Source organism: Alexandromys fortis, unplaced genomic scaffold (assembly GCF_014885135.2).
Source record: "Alexandromys fortis isolate MF-2015 unplaced genomic scaffold, M_Fortis_MF-2015_v1.1 scaffold_211, whole genome shotgun sequence".
Lineage (NCBI taxonomy): Eukaryota > Metazoa > Chordata > Mammalia > Rodentia > Cricetidae > Alexandromys > Alexandromys fortis.
The window spans coordinates 1347834-1369889 of NW_026068103.1; the positions used below are offsets into that span (position 1 = coordinate 1347834).

The 22056-nt window shown below is 38.7% G+C and overlaps 1 protein-coding gene and 1 pseudogene across 2 annotated transcripts in view; both read left to right on the top strand.

Moving 5' to 3' along the window:
- The window catches only part of Hace1 (HECT domain and ankyrin repeat containing E3 ubiquitin protein ligase 1), a 96074-nt gene that overhangs the window by 57817 nt on the left and 16201 nt on the right, over positions 1-22056 (top strand). The window contains exons 12-20 of one of the 2 annotated variants that reach the window (XM_050123950.1): positions 67-401; positions 864-932; positions 1154-1241; positions 5517-5628; positions 5725-5822; positions 5980-6067; positions 9687-9836; positions 10353-10549; positions 19834-19965. In XM_050123950.1, coding sequence (XP_049979907.1) covers positions 67-401; positions 864-932; positions 1154-1241; positions 5517-5628; positions 5725-5822; positions 5980-6067; positions 9687-9836; positions 10353-10549; positions 19834-19965 — 1269 coding nt within the window. Of the gene's footprint in view, positions 1-66; positions 402-863; positions 933-1153; positions 1242-5516; positions 5823-5979; positions 6068-9686; positions 9837-10352; positions 10550-19833; positions 19966-22056 lie in introns of both variants that reach the window. The other variant, XM_050123949.1, reaches the window with a different exon arrangement.
- LOC126489604 (protein YIF1A-like) lies at positions 10586-13944 on the top strand (annotated as a pseudogene).

The following is a 22056-nucleotide window of genomic DNA, read 5'->3' on the forward strand; positions in this document are numbered from 1 at the left end:
TTTTTGTCTTTAAAACATCATGAACTTAAGAATGATACTTAAAAAGCTCCTTTCTTTTCTTTTTAGCCTTTGGAATTGCTTTGGCACTCATTAGATGAATGGTTAGTTTTAATAGCCACAGAATTAATGAAAAACAAAAAGGACTCAACGGATATCACTTCTATTTTACTGAAACAAAAAGGCCAGGATCAAGGTGCTGCTTCCATTTCACCATTTGAACCTTCAGGCCCTGGGAGCTGTGAACACCTGTCCGTGGGCACAGGGGAGTCCAAGCCAGATGTGCTTGCGGGGAGTCAGGAAGCCAGTGCAGACTGTCAGGATGTTGTTGCTATGACAGCCAACCGGCTAAGCGCTGTCATTCAAGCTTTTTACATGTGCTGCTCCTGTCAGATGCCTCCTGGGTAAGAAAGTTTTGACTGAATACTATTTTCCTTTGGTAGATGAAGAAAAGCTGCAATAATTTTGTAGTTTCAGTGAAAGCAAATGTAATTTGTTGGTTTTTTAGGCTCTATTCTTATTTTGTTTTAGGATATTCATTGCACTAATACAAGCCTAGTAAAAATATTTAAATTTTTGAAAGTATATACATTTATTTTTATGTAAATTTGTGAATGCTACTATGTAAAGAGCTGCAGAAAATTTTACAGTTTCTAGAAGTCACTTGTTTCTATCATTTGTTAATAACAAGTTTCCTGTGTTATTCCATTGTACATATTGACAGGGTCCTTAGTCGATAAGGAAGATGTGTATCTAGTTCTTACTTTTGGTCTAGGAGTTAGTCCCACTTAAAATGTATTTATTGAATTTAGATATTGTATTGCCAGCGTTGTACATCCTGATTGCTTTTTCCCTTCCACACCCAGAATGACTTCTCCTCGTTTCATTGAATTTGTCTGCAAACATGATGAAGTGCTAAAATGCTTTGTGAATAGGTAAGGCTTTCTGGGATTCCTAGACTATCTTGGCAGCCCTTTTCTCTACTTATACATATTCATTTAAACAGAAAAGAAATTAACTTTGTTACTATTTAAAATATGCTCATTAACAAAATTATAGCAAGTAGAAAAAAATATGTTCTTTCCTTCTACTTCACCATTTTATATCTGAATTTGCATTTCACTCAGTGATGATTATTGTTCCTTTTTTCTTTTAGAAATCCCAAAATTATATTTGACCATTTTCACTTTCTTCTTGAGTGTCCTGAGTTGATGTCAAGGTTCATGCATATCATAAAAGCACAGGTACAGATTTTCTTTATCTTATTGTTAATATAATGAAATAAAATGTTTTTCTTTTGTAATTTTTTTTTTAATTTTAAAATTCAGTTTTTTTTTTTTGTTTTTTTTTTTTTTTTTTTTTTTTTTTTTTTTTTTTTTTTTTTTTTTTTTCTTTGTCTAGATAGGGTTTCTCTGTGTAATAGTCCCGGCTGTCTCAAAGTTTACTCTGTAGGTCAGGCTGCCTCCCTAGTGCTGAGATTAAAGGCAAACACCACCACTGCCTGGCTACAATTGTTATTTTTAAAGGAAATGTTATTTCATTATTTTGTACATATGGGTATTTTGCATGCCTGTATGTCTGTGGATTGTGTGGTGCCTGGTCCTGTGGAGAGCAGAAGCAGATATTAGATCCTTTAGACTGGAGTCACAGACTGCATGTGGGTGTTGAGAATTGAATCCGGCGCCTCTTAACCTCTGAACCATTTCTCTAGTCCTCTGAAATTAATTTTCAGATTCTGAATTCTGTTTAGTAATTTTACTTTAAGCTTCTTTTGCTTTCAAAGGGGCTTTAAAAAATTTTTGGTGAGTGTTTTTGCCTGCGTGTGTGTAGAACACATGAATTCAGCATACCCAGAGGCCAGAGGGAGTCTCTGGGGCTGGAATTAAAGGACAGCATTAGCCAACATGTGGCTAATCAAACTGAGGTCTTATAGAGGAAGAGGAGCCAGTGATCTTAATCACTAAGCTATCTTTTCAGACCCTCAAAGAGAACTGTAACTAAATATAACAGGGAAGATAATAAATGTATCTATAAGTTAGTAATTATCATATTATTAGGCTCTTTTAAGAGAGCTTTTTTTTTGGGTGTTGTAGTGAGGGGAGATTTCAAAACAGGAAATAGATTTTTAAGTGGCTCTGAAAACCTTGGACAGTGTGTGAAGTTTTGAGTGAAAAAGGGTGAAGATTGTGGCCACGGTGAGGATCAGTGCATGAAAATAGGGCAGCATTTGAAACGCGGTGCTGACTGCAGCAGAAATTCGTTCTGAAAGGTAGATTTTGATCATACGCTATTAAGCTTTGATTGGGAGGTTAACGTCTTGTTTCTGGACTGTTTGTTAATCCCACAAGTCGAGAATAAGACCACTATCACATTGAAAGCCAAATCTGGAGCAAGCTTTAATCAGATACTGGCCAGGTGGGTGCTCTGGCCAGGTCCATCTCTAGGCTTCCAGAAGATGGCCCCAAATCAGGGTTTTCAGCAGCTTCAGTAGTTCCCATTAGGGAAATACATCAGATCCAATCAGGGGCAAGCATACATCCTGAAGTTCCTCCAGCCTCCATTCAAATAGGGGCAAGCCTTCATCCTGATGTATTTCCTGCAGGTGAACCTCCTGCCCACAGGTGATCAAGCCCATCTGGTGCAGATGAGCCAAACAAACTTGTTGTAGGAGTGAAAAACATGTGGCTTGTTATCTCCCATGAACAATGGCCTCCAGGATTTCAGGAACTGTCTGTCCTTGGGCAAGGGGCTTGCAGATAAGAGGCACTTTTGTTTCAGGGATCTCTTAGTCATAGTAATTAAAACTTAAAATGTAATTTTGGCTCTCATAGGAGTAACTTTGTACCAGGAAAATAAGATAATCCTGCCAACATATAATTCTCTCTCTCTCTCTCTCTCTCTCTCTCTCTCTCTCTCTCTCTCTCTCTCACACACACACACACACACACACACACACACACACACAGATTTCAGAACCTCTCCTTAATAGTATTTGCGCAGACTGGGTGGTGGTGGTGCAATCCCAGCACTTGCGTGAAAGAGGCTGGTGAATCTGTGTGAGTTCAAGGCCAGCCTGATCAACAGAGCTAGTTCAAGGACAGCTATGGCTGTTACACAGAGAAACCCTGTCTCAAAAAACCAAAAAAGGAAGAAAAAGTATTTGTACAAAAATATAAAACATATCTTTCCTTTTTACCCACTGGTCACCTGGGAAGCACAAATGGAAGAAGCTGGCTGTCCTTTAGTAAAGGTAGTTAGTATTATTAATTGTTACTTTTCCTATTGTTGCAAGAAAATACCCTGACAGGAAGCAACTTAAGAAAGGAAGGGTCTTAGTTAGGGTTGCTTTTGCTGTGATAAAACACCATGACTAAAGCAAGTTGGAGAGGTAAGAACTTATTTGGCTTAACACTTCCACATCGCTGTTTACCACTGAAGGAAGCCAGGACAGGAATTCAAGCAGGGCAGGAACCTGGAGGCAGCAGCGGATGCAGAGGCCATGGAGGGATGTTGCTTACTGTCTTGTTCCTCAAGGCTTCGTCAGAATTTTTCTTATAGAATTTAGGACTACTAGTCCGGGGGGTGGGGGGGTGTGGCACCACCCACAACGGGCTGAGCCCTACTCCATCAACACTAATTAGGAAAATGGCCTACAGGCCTCCTACAGCCAGATCTTCTTGAGGCATTTTCTCAGTTAAGTCCCTCCTCTGAAGTGATCCTAGCATGTGTCAAGTTGATAAAAAATATGAAAAAGAAAACTTCAAGTATATTGTACATTTCACTGTTATTTAATAGTGGTTATATATACAGATGTTCACATAGTCACACACACACATAAAATCCATGTATGTTACCCAAAAAATATTTAGCTCACAAACTAACATTTTAGTTTATCTTGAAACCCAATATTTAGTATAACTGGAATGAAGAGATGTTGTGGTGTCCTGAAACCTGCTGTAAAAAGTCTTCCTTTGGGTATTGTCGGTACTGGATGCACTATGAGTGAACCTGAGTAGAAGTCCATACTGCAGTACACATATCCAATCCAGGAGGGATTTTGAGGTGGTTCTGAGGTTTCTTATGCATTGTTTGGAGAGAGGTGTGTGTGCATACTGTGTGCAGATGAAGAACTAGGCTGTCAAGAGCGGTTTCAGAAGGGATATGTGTGCATAGGCAGAATGAAATAGGGTTCCAGACTGAAGTATCTCCTGTACTGCATCATCTCACTCTTGCTAATTATCTGCTCAGTTCACTTATCCATTCCAGTGATGCCGGTACCTCTGCTGCATCTTCCAAAGGGACCCAGTGTCACCTTCTGTGCTTTTCTCTGTCTCCCTTAAATTGATATGCCTGTTTTCCTGTGTTCTGAGCAAGTTCTACCCAACTTTAAGTCATAGTTCGAACTGTGATCCTGCAAAGCCTCTGTCCTCATCCTTTGATTAATTTTTGTTGTTAATGGCTTTGCTTGTCCCTGTTGAGAACTTGGTATTGTGTACATATATATTCTGTATTAACTCAATCTTTTAGGTATGTCAAGCAGTTTTCTTTTTTTTTTTTTTTTCGAGACAGGGTTTCTCTGTAGCTTTGGTGCCTGTCCTGGAAGTAGCTCTTGTAGACCAGGCTGACCTCGAACTCCCAGAGATCCACTTGCCTCTGCCTCCCGAGTGCTGGGATTAAAGGCGTGTGCCACCACCGCCCGGCTGTCAAGCAGTTTTCATCTGAAATTAAAATTTCGACTACTCTTATGTACTCAAATGACCTGCAGCATTTGCATATACTAGATATTTAATATCAATTTCTGATTAATCATAAAAATTAGGGATTATTTGAGTTTGTTTTCCATGACAGATGAGTGAGTATAGTAAAATTTTCAAGAGTTCTTTATGTTTTTAGGGTAAAGAGAGGAGAGGCTGAAAGATAATAAATAAAATTGTATCTATTGCCTCAATTCCTAAGAAAAGAAATAAGAATGAACTAGGCATAAAAGATTAGTTTAAAAATAGTTTATTTATGTATATATGTGTGTGTGTTGTCATGCGCATGTGAGTACAGGTTCCTGTGGAAGCCAGAAGTGGACATTGAGTCCCTTAAGGTTGGAGCAACAAGCAATTGTGAGCTGTCTGGTAGGGATTTTGGGGATTTAACTCAGGTTCTCTACAAGAACTGTATGCTCTTAACTACTGAGCTATATCTCAAGCTCAAAAGTTCAGTATTTAAAAAATTAAATGAAACAGTCAGTATAATTTTTCTGGGTGTGAAAATGCATTCATATAAGCATTATTTGACTTAAAAGATTTAGAGTATGCTACATATCTGATATTAAGTTCTTTGATGTAATTTATGAGTTTTTGTTGAAAACTTAGGAATTAAAAATACATTAGACAAGGTATTTTAATTAAGATCACTTCTCTGTGAATATTTATTGAAAAGTTAGAACATTAATGATTGCATTTTTTTGATCTGGTAATTAGGTGTTTTAAATACTGATAACGTATTTTTACTGTCATTTTTTGGGGTAGCCATTTAAAGATCGCTGTGAATGGTTCTATGAACATTTGCACTCAGGACAGCCAGACTCAGACATGGTACACAGGCCAGTGAATGAAAATGATATTCTCCTGGTTCACAGAGGTATGCTACACAAAGAAACTGATAAATGGATAAGCCATAACGTAGTCGTTATTATAAGTTTTAATATGTTAAAATTAACCAATGCTACATATTTAGATTCTATTTTTAGGAGTAGCTGTGAAATTGTATCAAAAGCAAATTGTGCAAAACTAAAGCAGGGGATTGCTGTACGATTTCATGGAGAGGAAGGCATGGTGGGTATATAAAATGTCATAACACACTTACAGAGGTTAATATTGACCTGATAAATACAGTAATTGAATTTAATTTAAATTTTTGTTATTATTTATGAGAATATGTCTAAGTGCAATATATTTCTGTTCTTGCTAAATTTTATTTTCTTGAATTTAGGGTCAAGGTGTTGTGCGTGAGTGGTTTGATATTCTGTCTAATGAGATAGTCAATCCTGATTATGCCCTGTTTACCCAGTCAGCAGATGGTAAGTTGTGTAGTCTAGACCTTTCTGTGACTGCATTTTGTCTTCGATTCTTTTAATAGCCCTGTTGTCTTGGTGGATGAGATGCCAGAAGAGAAAGCTGAAGTTTGGAGTTTTGTCCTTACAGAGCTTTCTCCTAAACAGTTTCCAAATGCTTGTCTCAAGGCCCTGAAAACTTCTCTTTAGAACATTAAAATTTACTCAATTTAAGGTTTTTTGTTACGGTATTATTACTTTTAGTTGACATTTTCTTTTATAAAATGATAGTAGATGTACTTTAAAAAGTATTTGAAATCATAAATTTGGTAACCCTATTTGCATTTCCAAGTTGTAAAGTCTATTGATTATGAAACTCTAGGCCAGTATTTAGGATGTTCCATATTAATTCATTTATTCATACTGGCTTTATTTTTAGTCATTTGAAGAGATCAAAATCAGGCAGCTAAAAAACATTGCACTTGGACTGAAGAGATGGCTCAGCCATTAAAGGCTAGACACATAAATAAAAATAAAAAGCATGTACTTAACCATGTAATAAGATGAAGCACTGTTTGTGGAGATGGTTCTTGTAACCTATATAAAGATATAATTTAATACTGTAAACTAAATGCTAATGGCTACTAACTCGTTTTGAGAAGAATATCTGAGAGCAAGCTAATTTAATAAAGACATATTTGAAGTGAAGATGGGATTTCAGTTTTCAAATGCTTTGTATGTTTGCTTATTTCTCTTGAAAATATTCTTTTTTCCAGTATTTGTACTTTTGAAAGAAGAGAATGTCTTACTATTTATAACTTCTTCAACCAAAGTAGCAGCAAGTGCCTGTTTAATGAGAAGAGTTAAGGGAGGCACCAGGATGGGCTATGGGGAAGGCAGACGTCTGTAGGCATGTTTCTGTTCAAAAGTATCTCTGACACACTTGGAGCAGTGGAAATTACTTAGAGATGTGGAACATCCTGCTTCAACTCTGTAACCTGTCTCTGATTGTTTGCTGTGATGTCAGTTTGGTGAATTTGGTGTTGGTGATTTTTATGATGAGTTCAGTAAAACAAGAAGTTTAATTGTGTAGGCCTAGTTTTTAAAGCTAGAGTCAGCATGGATGTACTTCCTATAGAGTCAGCATGGATGTACTTCCTAACTGATGTGAGTGAGAGCAGAGTGTATGTATAATCATACAGGCTAAGATTTTAATCTGCTCATTTTGTAATTCGTGTAAGTCTTTTGGTTGTCATAGTGTTTATATATTCCCTGTTTTTAGGTATGGTTGTTAAGTAGGAATTACATTTGGGATTTAAGAATTCTTGATGTAGGGAATGTTTAGATAGACCTAATGTATTGTAAAAAACAAAATTTATTTTCTTATCAAATTAAGATAGAGACACAGTGCAGTTAAGATTTTGGCCTCTGCAATGATAGTAGATGTGAATCCTGACTCGCTTCTTTTCCTGTGAACATTGGGCCAGGAGCATAACCTTCCTGAACCTCAAACATTTTTTTTTTTAAATCATGATGTTAATCTGTGTTTTAAAATAGGAATTTGGTTAGGTGATACATGAAAACACAGCTCAGTCCCCAGCACAAGGAGAGTGGGAAGTAAATATTAGATGTTCTTACTTTTATTTTTGAAATACTTTCTTATCCAATAGGATTTCTATCTTGAAAAATGTTAACTATTTCTTAAAAATATTTCAGTAAAGTTATTTATTTGAAAAATGGTCATATTTTAAATCTTTTTTAGATTTTGTATTTTGTTTTTGTTTTTTGAGTCAGGTTTTTCTGTTTACCCCTGGCTATCTTGCAACTTGATCTGTAGACCAGGCTGGCATCAAACTCACAGAGATGCTTTTGCCCCTGCCTCCCGAGTGCTGGGATAAAAGGTGTGTGCCACCACCACTTAACTTAAAATTTTCTGGATTTTTAAGAATTATTTTTAATTGTGTATATGTGTGCAAATGCAGATGATCATGGGTGCAAGAGACACCAGATTTCCCTGGAGCGGTAGTTCCAGGCAGTTGTGAGCTACCAGGTATGAGTGCTGAGAACTGCGCTCTGGTCTTCTGGAAGAGTGTCTTACCACTGAGCATCTCTCCATCCCAGTTAAACAGTTTTTAATACTGAAACTAAGAAGCTGGCAGGGTCACAGATATATTTGGATTTAAGTTTAACACAAGCTTTTAATGTTTTGTTCAAATAAAAAATTCTTTTTTGAAGATTTTTGCCTACATACTATTTTTTTAAATTTTCTTTTAAAAAATCCAGTTTTCTTAGAAACTTGTTAGTGAAGGAATATGCAGAGCTAGGAGAAGAAAGTAGAGTCACCAAAGTCTTTGCTGGTACATCTATAATCCAAAGCATTACTACTTAAGAAAGTAAACAGTATATTTATTTTCAGCATATTTTTTTAGAATTATTGTTATGTTTATTTTTGAAATCTTTGTGGCTGTTAATCTTGCCTTGCAATAGGTCACCGTGAGAGGCAGTTCAGAGTGAATGATATGTTTCACATGCCTATTGAATCATCACAAGTTTCCAGATTTGCTGCTTAGCACCTGTATAGTGGTTACAGCAGTTTAGTCCAGTGTTGCACTGGAAATCAAAGATCTATGAAAACTCCAAGTGAACTGTCAAGACAAGTATTTTGAGTGACTAGACATTTCACTTTCTACTACTTGTCCACTTTGCTGCCATTTCATTAGTTTTATCAGCTAGTCTGTTTTAGTCTTGTTTCCAGGAATAGTAGTGTAAAGCATCAACTCCGTGTATATTTTACTAGATGAATGAATGAATTTGTAATCCGTGTTAATGGCCAGAAAATGTATTGAAGGAGAGATAAAGTCAAGATGTGGCTTTAGATTTTGTCATTGTACTAGTTGTTTTGGTAAAATACAAAATTCACAATTGAAGCCATTGGAAAGTAGATTGTGTGCTAGCATTAAGTACATTTGCTATGCTATATAGTTGTCGCCACTCCTAAGTCCAGAACTTTCCCATCAACTCAAGGGGAGACTCTGTGTCTTTGATTCAGCTCCCTCTAGCCTCAAGTAACACTAATTTATTGTGACTTTTTAAAATTTATCTATTCCATAGAGTTCATAGAAATACCCTTGCTGTTTTTACTTTCGCTTATTAGTAGTTGTTTAAACTTATTTGCCTTTTGAAAGAATTGGATGAATTTTAGGTGTAGCAGATTTTCTGATTCCTAAGGCATCACATTCAGTGATTAGGTCTAATACTAAAGAGTGGTTATTTTTGTCATATTTTGTAGCTGTACATGCAAACTCTAGTGAGTGCTGGGCATATATAGATGAACGAGGCAATGTCTGCCCGCGTTCATAGCTGAATAACTACTGCCATAGTACCTAGAAAGATGTGCATTGTAAATGTGTATGACCTTTTGTCGTGTTTTACCAGGATCTCTTGATAACTTTCTCTCTATACACAGATTATCCTGAGAAGTGTGAACTAATGTTTATCTTTTATACTCCCATTCTACTGTTTGTTTATGTGTTCTACAAAGAACTACATAATGTAGCCATGGCCTTTGAGTTACATGTGGATAATTTTTACCTGCATTGAATTGTTCTAGTGCAAATACATCTTACCTTTGTATTTATTTCAATAGGAACGACTTTTCAGCCCAATAGCAACTCCTATGTGAATCCTGATCACTTGAACTATTTCCGGTTTGCTGGACAGATCTTGGGATTAGCTTTAAATCACAGGCAGTTGGTCAATATTTACTTCACACGGTCTTTCTACAAGCACATTCTTGGTATGGGTTTCTTGGTATTTCTGTAGACGTTTACATTGCTGTTTTACAGATTTTAGAGAGAACTTATAATAAGCATACTACCATTTTTATTGAAATAATTGCTATTCTGGTTAGAGGCCATACATTCCTAAGGTATCTGGGGGCTAGAGGGGGAGAAAAATGTCTTTCTTTTAAGAAGGAGCACATTTAGACTTTTATGACTACCATTTTAGTGTATATGTGTTTATACAAAGTGTCCATTTTTATGTGCGTGTACCTAAAGTAATTGTTAATTCTGAAGTTTATAACAGTTTCCTAAATAGCTGTCTCAAAGAAAGACTGCATTGTAGAGATGTGGACGGAACAGCAGCTTCATTCAATGGACTCTAAATTTAGAAATGAGCATCCATTTTTTTACATGCTGCAGATTTGATTATACTTTGCTGTTTTGCAGAGTATCTGTAGAGGGCAGCATTTTACCACTAAATAGGTAAAGGAAAGTCAGAAGCATGTAATGCTGTTCTTGCTATTTTTTAGGTATTCCTGTAAATTACCAAGATGTATCATCTATTGATCCAGAATATGCCAAAAATTTGCAGTGGATTTTAGATAATGATATTAGTGACCTGGGTCTAGAGCTGACGTTTTCTGTTGAGACCGACGTGTTTGGAGCAATGGAAGAGGTGCCTTTGAAGCCTGGGGGTGGAAGTATTCTTGTGACGCAAAATAACAAAGTGAGTATTCAGATTTTCACCTCAGTTATTCTTAAAATGGTCCTGATTGTCAGTTTCTCTACATTATTCCAACATTTGCTAGAAAAATGCGCTTTGTCATTGCTAGAAGATGAAAGTACTCAAGTTAACCAAACTATCACATTGAAGACTCGAGTTAGTTTTGGTCTGGTACTGTGATGATATGGTTAGCAAGGCAGTGTAGAACACCTTTTAATTGATTGTGGAAGTTAGGCGGCTACATTTTAAAAAATTTGATTGGGTCAGGTGGTAGTGGCTCAAGCCTTTAATCCCCGCACTCGGGAGGCAGAGGCAGGCGGATCTCTGTGAGTTTGAGGCCAGCCTGGTCTACAAGAGCTAGCTCCAGGACAGACTGCAATGCTACAGAGAAACCTTGTCTCGGAAAACCAAAAAAAAAAAAAAAAAAAAGATTGGAAATATAAACTAAACGATGGTAGTACGTGCAGTAATCACTATTTATATTTGAAAGGCTAGATATTAAGGGAGTTTTATTTGAACGCATGCATGTGGTGTAAACATGGCGTGAGCAGACATGTCTCCAGTGCCAAAGCATGTGGAGGGCAGGCGACCCTGGGCTGTCATACTAACAGTTGCTTTTTTACCTTTATGGGTAGGGGTATTCAAACAGTATTTATTGACACTTAGTGTAACTATGTACTTTCGTGTGACAATTATTTTAGAGACTTATACCTGGGGAACACTTGCGTGGGTGCAGCTGCATGTAAAGGAGCTCTCCACAGAAGTGGTGTGATCTGAGAAGCGACATTCCTACTCATCAGTTATTATGTGCCGTATGTCTATATAACGCTTTCTAGAGTCCATTGTTAAGTGAGAAAAAGAGTGGGTTAATGTGTGAAGTGGACGGTAGGCTCCGTGGGTGTGCATTGACTTCCTCACTTTTTGGCAGACGTTACAGGGCAGGCCTGCAGCGACCCATGAAAGATCAAAAAGCAAGGGGTACCTGAAAGGATATCCACTTTTATTCTCTCTGTGTGTCTGAGTAATTGATTCAACACTGTTTTTGTTTCTTCTGCCTTATTTTTTTGAGACAATATCTCCCAGGAACCTGAAGTCCACCAATTTGGCTACACTGTCAGGCCAGTGATTCCCTTTGAGTCACCCATGGATGTCCCCCCCTCCCGCCCCCCAAGGTTGGGGTTACAGAAGCACAGCTCCTTTCTTGGCTTTCACATGGATCTGAGAGATCTGAACTCAGTTTCCTAAACTTGTGTAGCAAACAGTTTACTCACAGAACTATCTCCTGTACCAGATTAAAGTGTTTTAACATAGAAATCTCAGTGTCTAAACTTTGTATGTGTTTTCATGTTCCAGTAAATCCTACCTCTTGATTTTATATATATTAACACATACATACATAATTTAATTGTTTTATTATATCATCTATACATAACATTTGTTTTAAATTTGACTTAAATATTGATTATATTTAGTATAATACAATATTGTATTATTGTATATTTCTGTCTTAGTGTTTCTATTGCTGCAGTGAAATACCATGACCAAAAAGCAGGTTGAGGAGGAAAGGGTTTTTTGGCTTATACTTCCACATTGCTGTTTGTCATTGAAAGAAGTCAGGACAGGAATTCAAACAGGGCAGGAGTTTGAAACCAGCAGCTGATGCAGGTGCCATGGATGAGTGCTGCTTACTGGCTTGTTTCCCACGGCTTACTCAACCTGCTTTCATATAGAACCCAGGACCAGCAGCCCAGGGATGGCTTCACCTACCATGGGCTGTGCCCTCCCGCATTCAAACTTATAGATATTTTTAGTCTTCCAAGTGACTTTATACACAGGACATAGAAACCTAAAGCCATGAATATGGCAGCCCCAGGCAGCCAGTTCTGGTGTGTGTTGCGCGATTGGGTAATTTTAGCCAGTGCTGGGCAAGAGAAGAAGCCTTTTCAGTAGTGTTCGAACCCACGACTCATGCAGCTAGCCCTTGAGTAGAGTGTCTGTCCTGGTGAACTCAGGATTTGGAGACCACGGTTCCAAGCACAGGACCAGAGCAGCTCCAGATCCTCCTCCACTCTTTGATGATATGCATGGTGGCTATTCCAGCCTACCAGGAGGATACTCAGCCTAGGAGCTGATGTATTCAGTGTCAGCCACGTGCATGGAGACCCAATGGTCGCATATGGCTGTGGCCTATGGCAGCTCTAGAGCAACTCAAGGAAAGGAGATAGTGTACCAAGAGTTACACTGTTTTGTGTCTGTGAACAAACTCTAGGTTTTTTTTTTTTTTTTTTGCTGTGGACACAGCCCATGTAACTAAGAAGCTAAGTTTGTCTCCAGCTATACATATCAGACCTGGAAAATGCACTACAGTCATGATGCGTTTCTGCCCCCACAGAAAGACCTCCATGCTCCTGATTCTATGTCATCACATATGTGCTGTTGGCTGGGATGACACTGGACATTTAGAAAAAGTTCTCTGTTTTTCTGTCAGCTTAGCAGCTGTACACGAATCTACTGCTATTTGAATTATCATCTTCAGGTGGGGCCTGAAGTTAACACCCCACTGGCCACTTAGACTGTAGCTTGGCAGGGCTTTCAGTTCTGCAGCCACTACTCTGTCATGCTTGCAATATGTAGGTTTAAATTAAGTCTCTTTTGTTTTGTCAATAAGACTTGGGAGTGAAAGACTGGGCAGAAAATCTGCTAAGTAGAGAGATTAAGTAGCAACTAGCTGACCTTGGTTTTTGGGTGCACATACTACAAGAGACACACCTCTTCCCTCCTCCCAGAGCCAAGAGAGCTCAAACTGTAGTCCCCCACCCTTCGCTTCCTGTGTTTTTTTTTTTTTTTTTTTTTTTTTTTTTTTTTTTTCCAAATTGCTGATTTTTTTATAATTATTTCAGTTCAGCTAATCACAGGCTCTGCCCCCTTGATTCAAGGTGAACTTGATGTAACTTATTTATTTAACAGTCTCAGAGTGTCACAGTGCAATCAAAACATCCCATCGCAGTTATCCTCAGGGGTGTTGGGCATTTGTGCAGGCATAGTACTTGTATGGGTGGTACTGGTGGTACTGGTCCTGCTTCTGGACCTCCACCTGGCGACTGTATGCAGCGAACTGAGTACCTTTCATGTCTTGGCCTGTAGTGGTTACATATGGAGGTAATCCTTAGTATGCTTCTACTGTTGCTCTTCCACAGCTATGGCTGCTGTGTGGCCCTGGCCTGGACATCATCTGTGCTTATGGACTTTGTTGTGCATTCTATGTGGACTACACTTGGGTTCTGGATGTCATGGGGGGCCTAGCCCCTCAGCAGTATCTCCAGCTCTACCTGACCCTGGGAGTGGCTGCCTTTCAGCCCCTCATCATATACTGGCTGACCTTGCACCTGGTCTGGTGACCGTGGCATCAGGTGGCACTGAGTTTTCCATATATTGAAGATTTGGTTTCCTTGAAAAAAGAAAAAAAAAAAAAAAGGAAGAATGAATGGCAATGTGGTGCCAAAGCCTAGACCTCAGAAGTTCAGGTCCAGTGGCCTTCATCCTGTGTGAAACAGTAATTGAGTTGAAGAACTCAATTTTTTTAAAATATAGTGAGTCAAGTCCTATTAAACTGTAAATAGAAATATAAAAAAAGAAAATAGTAATCTGCTTATGTTTTTAAATGTATATGAGCTTAGTGAATGAAAAATTAAACTTATTATTGTGTGATGGGGAAGCCTTGTTAACCAATATCTTTAAGAGGTGGGACCAAGTTAGGGTGTGGCTTTCTGGGACCTGGAGAAAAGGGGTGCACAGGCCAGGTGCTCTCTCTCTGTGGTGCCCTCGCTGTACAGTTAAGCTTGGACTTCTCATTCTGGTTTTGTGAGTTTTCCCCTTATAATAAATAAAAATGTAATTATTTATATTTTAGCTAACCTGGTTATTTCCCGAATCGAGTTAACTTTTACAATTGTGTATGTGATGTATCTGTAGGAATATACACCTGCCATGGGGCATGTGTGGAGGTTAGAGGACAGCTGTGGAGTGGTTCTCCCCTTCCAGCCTTGTGTGGGTTCCAGAGATTGAGCTCGGGTTGTCAGGCTTGCACTCTACTTGCCTTCATTCTCTGGGCCCTCTTCTAACTGTAGGATTGTCTACCTTGCATGACATTTACTGTTTGAGTTTACCCTGTGTTGAAATAGGAGCGGCAGGGCTGCGTCCCCAGCACCCGGCCGCTCGCATTGGCTAGGTTATGCCCCGAAATAATTACACGGAAACTGTATTCTTTCAAACACTGCCTGGCCCGGCTAGTTCCAGTTTCTTATTGGCTAGCTCTTACATATTGTTCTAACCCATTTCTAATATTCTGTGTAGCCCACGAGCTGGCTTACCAGAGAGGATCTTAACCTGCGTCTGTCTGGAGCGGGAGAATCATGGCGACTCTTCGACTCAGCTTCTTTCTCCCACAATCCTGTTCTGTTTTCTCCGCCTTTAGGTAGGCCTATCAAACGGGCCTAGGCAGTTTCTTTATTAATAAGAAATCACTCCCACATCAACCCCGAAGTATTCAGAGTATTGAAATCATAAACTCTTTGTTAACTCAGTGATTGCATATCAGCAAAAAACTGTAAACATGAAACATGATTCTAAATGAATACTGTATCTGGTGAGTAGTCCCCCATTCCTTTCAGACACATGTAACACGACGAAGTGGAAAGAGCCTTTCGTCGACTCTGTGCTCTTTCGCTCTGTTTATGTGCCCCTCCTAGCAGCCCCTTCCATCCTAACATGACTTTTGTTTAGATTTTAAAAATGTTTGTTTTATTAGTGATTTTATTTTTATGTCTTTTGAAAGCTAGAGCAAAAGGAAAGTGATAGATGGATAATTATAAGTGATAATATGTTCATTTTGAGGGGGACCACTCATTGTGGTTTCATATAACGTTGGAATACTATGGTAATAAGGATCTTAAAACCTTATTTACTTTGTTGATTACAGAGTTTTGTAATGATCAGGATTGGTAGTAGCTGTTAATAACATTAATCGGCCATTAGTATGTTAATAATTCTCTCCTTGTTTTTGAGATAGTGTCTTAGTTTCTTTTTTGTTGCTATGAAGAGATACATGGCCAAGGCAATTTATAAAAGAAAACATTTAATTGATACCTGGTTTTCAATTTCAAAGGGTCAGAGTCCATGATCATCATTGCAGAGATCATGGCATCAGGCAGGCGGACATTGGACTGGAGTAATAACTAAGAGCTTGCAACCTGATCTGCAGTTGAGGGGGAGGGAGAGGGAGAGAAAGAGAGAAAGTGTGTGTGTGTGTGTGTGTGTGTGTGTGTGCACGCGCTTATGCATTTGTGTCTCTGTGTGTGTAAGCTGGGAATAGCTTGGGCTTTTGAAACCTCAAGGCCTATCCCCAGTGACACACTTCTTCAACAAGATAACACCTCCTAATCCTTTCTAAATAGTCCACCAACTGCAGAACAAACATTGAAATATATGAACCTATGGGAACCATTCTCATTCACTTAGAATCTTCTGATGTATTATAGACTAGCCTTGAACTCTGTGTGGGACCAGGTTGGTCCTTGTGCCCAGCCTCTCTTCAGTGCTAGCATTGCAGGTGTATGCTGTGACACCTGACTAAGATGTAAAATCTTTAAAATGTAGCACATCTAGGTCCCTTGTCTTAAAATTGATACTAACATTCACAAGGCAAAGACAGGAGGCTCCTGAGTTCCAGCTGGAATGTTAATGTGCAGTAGTAGTGGGTCTTTGAAGTAATAGTTGTTAAGAAATGTTGATTTTTGCTTGAAGATGTATTCCTAAAGAGATAAGGAAAAAATTTAGAAGCAGTTGGGGTTTTTTAATCAATGCGGTTTCTATTAGTTAAGTCATAAGAATTAGCGGTGCTAGCATCTTATTATTCTACAGAAAAATAATAACCAAAACTCATTTGACTTTAGTGTGAAAATTAGGATATGAAGAAAGCTGATATTCACAAATCAGCATCTGGTAATTATGGTCTGGATACCGAAGTAGATGTGGAAAACCATATTAGGAGGAATAGAAGAAAATGTGAAGAGAGAGAAGTATAATTGCAAGAATTAATTTAAAGATAGAATATGTGGAGATAGTAGGACTATGTACTATTCTGATAGATGTGGAATACAGCTAAAATAGGTTGAGTTCAGCTGAGCAGTGCAGAATGCTTCCCACTTAAGATTTTTTGTGTATGTGTGGATAGGTATTGTGTATGTACATGTATATGTGTGGAGTATGTGTGTGTGGATGTCCCAGTCCCCCGAGACAGGGTCTCCTACTGAACCAGGAGCTAGCCCCAGTGATCCTTCTGTCCGACTCCCCCACAGTACTGTGGGTTACAGACCTGTGTGAGGCCAGGCTCAGCTTCTTCACCTGAGTGCTGGGATCAGGTCTTCATATTTGCACAGCAAGTTCCCTCCCTTTCTGTCTCTCATTAGAAAAGAACAGGCTTCTAAGAAATAACAAAACATAATAGCATGGGATCAAACTGGAACCCATGAATGTGGCTGACAATTGGGGCAGACTGAGAAGCCAATGATAATGGCACTGGGATTTGTCTCTACTGCATGTACTGGCTTTTTGGAATCCTATTCTATTTGGATGCATACCTTCCTAAGCCTGGATGGGTACCCTGCCCTCTCTTAGGACTGGAGGGGGAGGAGAGAAGGTGAGTAGGGGAGAGGGAAGGAAGTGGGAAGAGGGGAGGAAGTGGAAATTTTGATTAGTATTATTTATAAAGTAATAAAAAATCTGCTGAAAAAACATAATAAAATAAGATAAAACAAAAACCATTACATTGAATTTGGACAAGGCAAACCAACAGAAGGAAAAGAGCCCCAAGAATAGGCACAAGAATGAGAGGCCCACTCGTTTTCTCACTCAGGAAACCCATAAATATACTATACTGAAAGCTAGAATACGTACATGGAGGATCTGGTGCAGACCTGCACAGGCCCTGTGCATGCCGTTTCAGTCTCTGTGAGTTCATCTGAGCTTTGCTCATTTGATTTAAAGGAACTTGTTCTCCTGGTGTCCTTGGTTCTCTCTGACTCAGAGACTTTTTCTACCTCCTTTTCTTCAGCGTTCCTGTACCTTAAGCTCATTAATGGTATAAATATTGAATGGGTCTGGAAAGTGTTCATAATTCCGTGAAAAGTTTTAGTGAGAGCAGACATAAACTAAAAGGTGATTAGGTATTAGTAACGAATTGACAGTTCTGTGGTTGTCACTTGCAAATGCTAAGTAGGTATGTGTGTATATGTACTTTCCTAGGTCAAATTCTGGAACGTGAGTACATATTGCTGTTTGATTGTCTAGTACCCATCGCTCAACTGCCTAAATATAACTGGTAGTTACTGATTAGTCCCTATTGTAGGAAAATCCTTCTGAGTAGTGGACAAGTGGGATTCAGAGATGGGGGTAGATTGAAAATAGAAGTGGCTGCTTTTCTTGTGCTAAGTTATACAAGTTGCCAAATGAGGTTTGGGGGAATCATGAGGCACCGACTGTGACAGTTCTGTAGTTCCAGAGCTATGGAGAATTCCTAGTTTGCACTTGTATGTAACATTCTGGCTCAGAGCCTTAACAAACAGTATGAGACCAGTGCCAGAACAGGAGAAGGAGAGAGAAGCAGGCATCTCAGTTTGCTTGCTACTGCTGAGGGACAAACCAAAGCAACTTGGGGAGGAAAGGGCCATCTGCCTTTCATCGTGGGCTGTTACGGAAGAGAAACAGAACAGGATGCTGGAGGCAGCAGCTGATGTGGAGACCACAGAGGAAGGCTGTTTACTGGCTTGTTCCCCACCGCTTGCTCAGCCTGCCTCTTCTACATCCCAGGACCAGTAGCCCAGGAGTGACTCCTCTCACAGTTGGCTGGACCTTCCCACATCAATCGCTAATCAAGGAAGTGCCCCTCAGACTTACCTACCTGTTGGAGACATTCTCAGTTAGGTCCTTCTTCCCAGTGACCCGGCAGTCATCATCATAGCAGGCTTTCCTTATCCTGGCGGGTGAGAAGTATGTAGAGCGTTTGTGCTGTCGGTTTTAACTCAGTGGAGTCTGACTTAGAAGCATTAAAAAGAAAAAAGATCCAACATTTGATAGATTTTATGTACACATGATAATTCTGTGCCAAACACATTTTTTATTACTTGCTGAATTTTAAGTGAGCTTGCTTCCTATGAAGAAAAATGTTCCTTAAGATAAAATTCAGTATAATTCTAATGTTTAGGAAATTGAAGCAGGAGGATTCTAAGTGTGAGATATTCCTAGGCTACATGATGAGACTTATTTCAAAAGAAAAAGAAAAAGAAAGTAAAAAAAAATTAAAAAGTAGATAAAGTAAGCTTTTTTGTTTGTTTAATTTTAGTTTTGGTTTTTCAAGACAAGGCTTCTCTGTATATCCCTAGCTGTCCCGGAACTTGTGCTGTACACCAAGCTGGTCTTGAACTCAGATGTCTACCTTCCTCTGCCTCTGAATTGCTGGAATTAAAGGCATGGGCCACTTGCCCAGTTTTAAATAAGCTGTTTTAACTGAGAATTGGATTGGCTACAGTAAAATTAGCCAGATTTAAAGTATGCATAAAATGTATTTGATAGATGTATGCATTTGTTTTTGCCTGTTATTGAACATAAGGTAGCAGCTCCTTTCTTTTTGCATCTTGGAATATGTGCTGGTAAAGAAACCCTTTCCTTTTAGAGATGCAGCAGTCCAGTGAGATATTTTGCTCCAAAGAACTGGAAGTATAAAGACCCTGAGACCTAAGCAGGTGCCTTTGAGGAATAGCCATAAGGCCAAGAAAACAGGAGTGAAATGGGGTGCTGTTAGCACCAAGGTAGAGTCAAGATTGGCCTTAAAAACTGGAAGTGTATTTGGATTTTATTTTCAACTTCCAGGAAGTCAGTAAGGAGAAGAGCAATATGACTTTAATATATGTAATCTGTGGCTGGGGTGTGGAGAACAGCAGTTTAGGGTGCAGGTAGGAAAGGGGATGACATATACACTAATCGGTTGTTGTGCTAGAGTGCAGTTGCTACAGCAGAGCCAGACTGAGAGTGCTTATGCATGGGATGCAGGAGATAGTTGCAAAGGTTTGGGCCTGATGATGGTTAGCGAATGTGTTTCCTGGTTTGCTAAGGGGTGAGTATTGGTGCCAAGTTAGTTCTAAACCTTTGTCTTGTACATGAAAAACAGCTGTATCAGTACTGGCTTAACTGTGAAATTTAAAATGTATTCATTACAAAACCTTTTTTTATAGGCAGAGTATGTCCAGCTTGTTACTGAACTTCGAATGACAAGAGCCATTCAGCCTCAGATCAATGCTTTTTTACAAGGTTTTCATATGTTCATCCCACCGTCCCTCATACAACTGTTTGATGAGTATGAATTGGTAAGGAAGAACATGTTTTTTTCTTGTTATGGTAGAGCACTACTTCATTTAATGTAATTCAGAAATACTATGAGGGGTAAGGATGCAACCTACTGGTAGAACTCTTGCCTAACATACAAGGAAGGAGTTTTATCCCCAAACCAGAGAAAATGAAAGCAAAAGTAATTTTAGAGTACTGATTGGGGTTTATTTAATGAAGCATTATTGTTTAGAATATATGCTTAGAAAATTTGTAAGCAGATAATGTGGTTTAGCCTCACTTAAGCTGAATAACAATATTAACAGTTCTTTAATGTGAGTTGTGGTAAGGTAGGATAAAGAGAAAAATGAAATAAGTTTTTAATGTCTTTGACATGAAAGATGTGGAAGGCCTGTCTTTCCAGAAGCGATGGAGTCCACATCACTTCTGAAATTGTAAAATTGGACTTTTCTTATTGTATTTGTGTGTCTTCTCTACTTTCTTATTAAAATGTGTGTATTTTGATTTTAATGTTTATGTGTTTACCATTGCCATACATATAATTTTAAAATCCTCCATTTCTACCCCCTTTGTGGTCTCTTTTTTTTGCTCAAGTCCTCAATGGGTATTTTGTTTTGTTCTTTGGTTTGCCTGCCTTCTACTGTGACCTAATAGAATTTACTCTTTGTATTATTTATGTCTAAATTGTGTTTGTTTTCTTTTGTTGTTAATAAATTACTTTCAAACTCTGAATTGTTTAAAACTTTAAAAAGACACAGTATTTTATGTGTATTCGTGTTTTGCCTACATGCATGTCTGTGTGAGCATGCCAGATACCTTGGAACTGGAATTCCAAACAGTTATGAGTGACCACGTGGGTGCTGGGAATTGAACCTAGGTCCTCTGGAAGAGCATCCAGTGCTCTTAACCACTGAACCATCTCTCCAGCCCTGACACAGTATTTTAAAGCACAGCTGCTGTAGTAGTTACTTCTCTTATTGCTGTGACGAGTGTCTGACAGAGAGAAGCTTAAAGAAGGAAGGGTGCAGGTGTAATTGTTCATGGTTTGAAGGTGTGTGTGTGTGTGTGTGTGTGTGTGTATTTCATTATGGTGGGGAAGGCATAGAGCAATCTCCTGGCTATGGTAGCAGAGTTGTTAAGGATGCTTGTTCACATCTTGGCAGACTAGGAAGGAAAGACATAAAAACAGATTGGGCCGAAATTAGGGCCTTTGCAGTGGAATAACTGCAAAGTGTTAGATCTTTACAACATGGGAGAATTCTGCAGAGAATCCATCTAGGCTTGACTTTTTTTTCCTTGGGTGATTTTTAATTATTTTTCCATATTATTGCTTGCTATAGATTTTTTTAAATTCTTTATCTTATTTGTTTTAACTTTGGTAAGTCATGTGTCTAGAAATTTCTCTATTTCTTCTAGATTATCCAATTTAGTGTAATACGTTTTTAAGGTATGTCTGTAATTTTAAAAAAGAGGTACTCGAGAAAAAGACGCCATGTGACAGAGCTCAAGTGGAGAGGTTTTTTATTGGGGGAAAGTGAGTGGGCAAAGGGGAGACTGGTCTTTGGGGACAGGAGTAGCAGGAGAGAAGAGAAAAGGGTCAAACAGATGGAGGGAGGGAGGGAGGGAGGGAGAGAGAGAGAGAGAGAGAGAGAGGGGGGAGGTGGGCAGGGCTCTTTTAAAAGGGAACATAGTGAATGTGCATAGGCGGTGCTCTTAGTGGCTACAGCTGAGGATGTGTCCTATCAACCACAAGGTCAGACCAATACAGATGCTTGAATACTAGCAGTGGCTACCATTTTCTGGATTTTATTGGTAACTGTTATAATGACTTTTATTTCCTCTCGGATTTTATGAGCTTGAATCTTAGTTTTGCCAAAAGTTTCTTAATTTTGTTTATATTATCCAAGAATCAGCTATTTGTTTCATTGATTCCTTGTATTTTTAAAGTTTCTATTTCGGTAATATTTGCCATGATTTGAGACCTGTTAATTTTTTTTATTATTTTTAGCTTTAAAAATTATGTGTGTATGTGTCTGCCTGTCTGTGTGTCTATGAGCTTGCTATGGCATGCCTGTGAGTACATGTAGAGGTCAGAAGACAACTTGTGATAG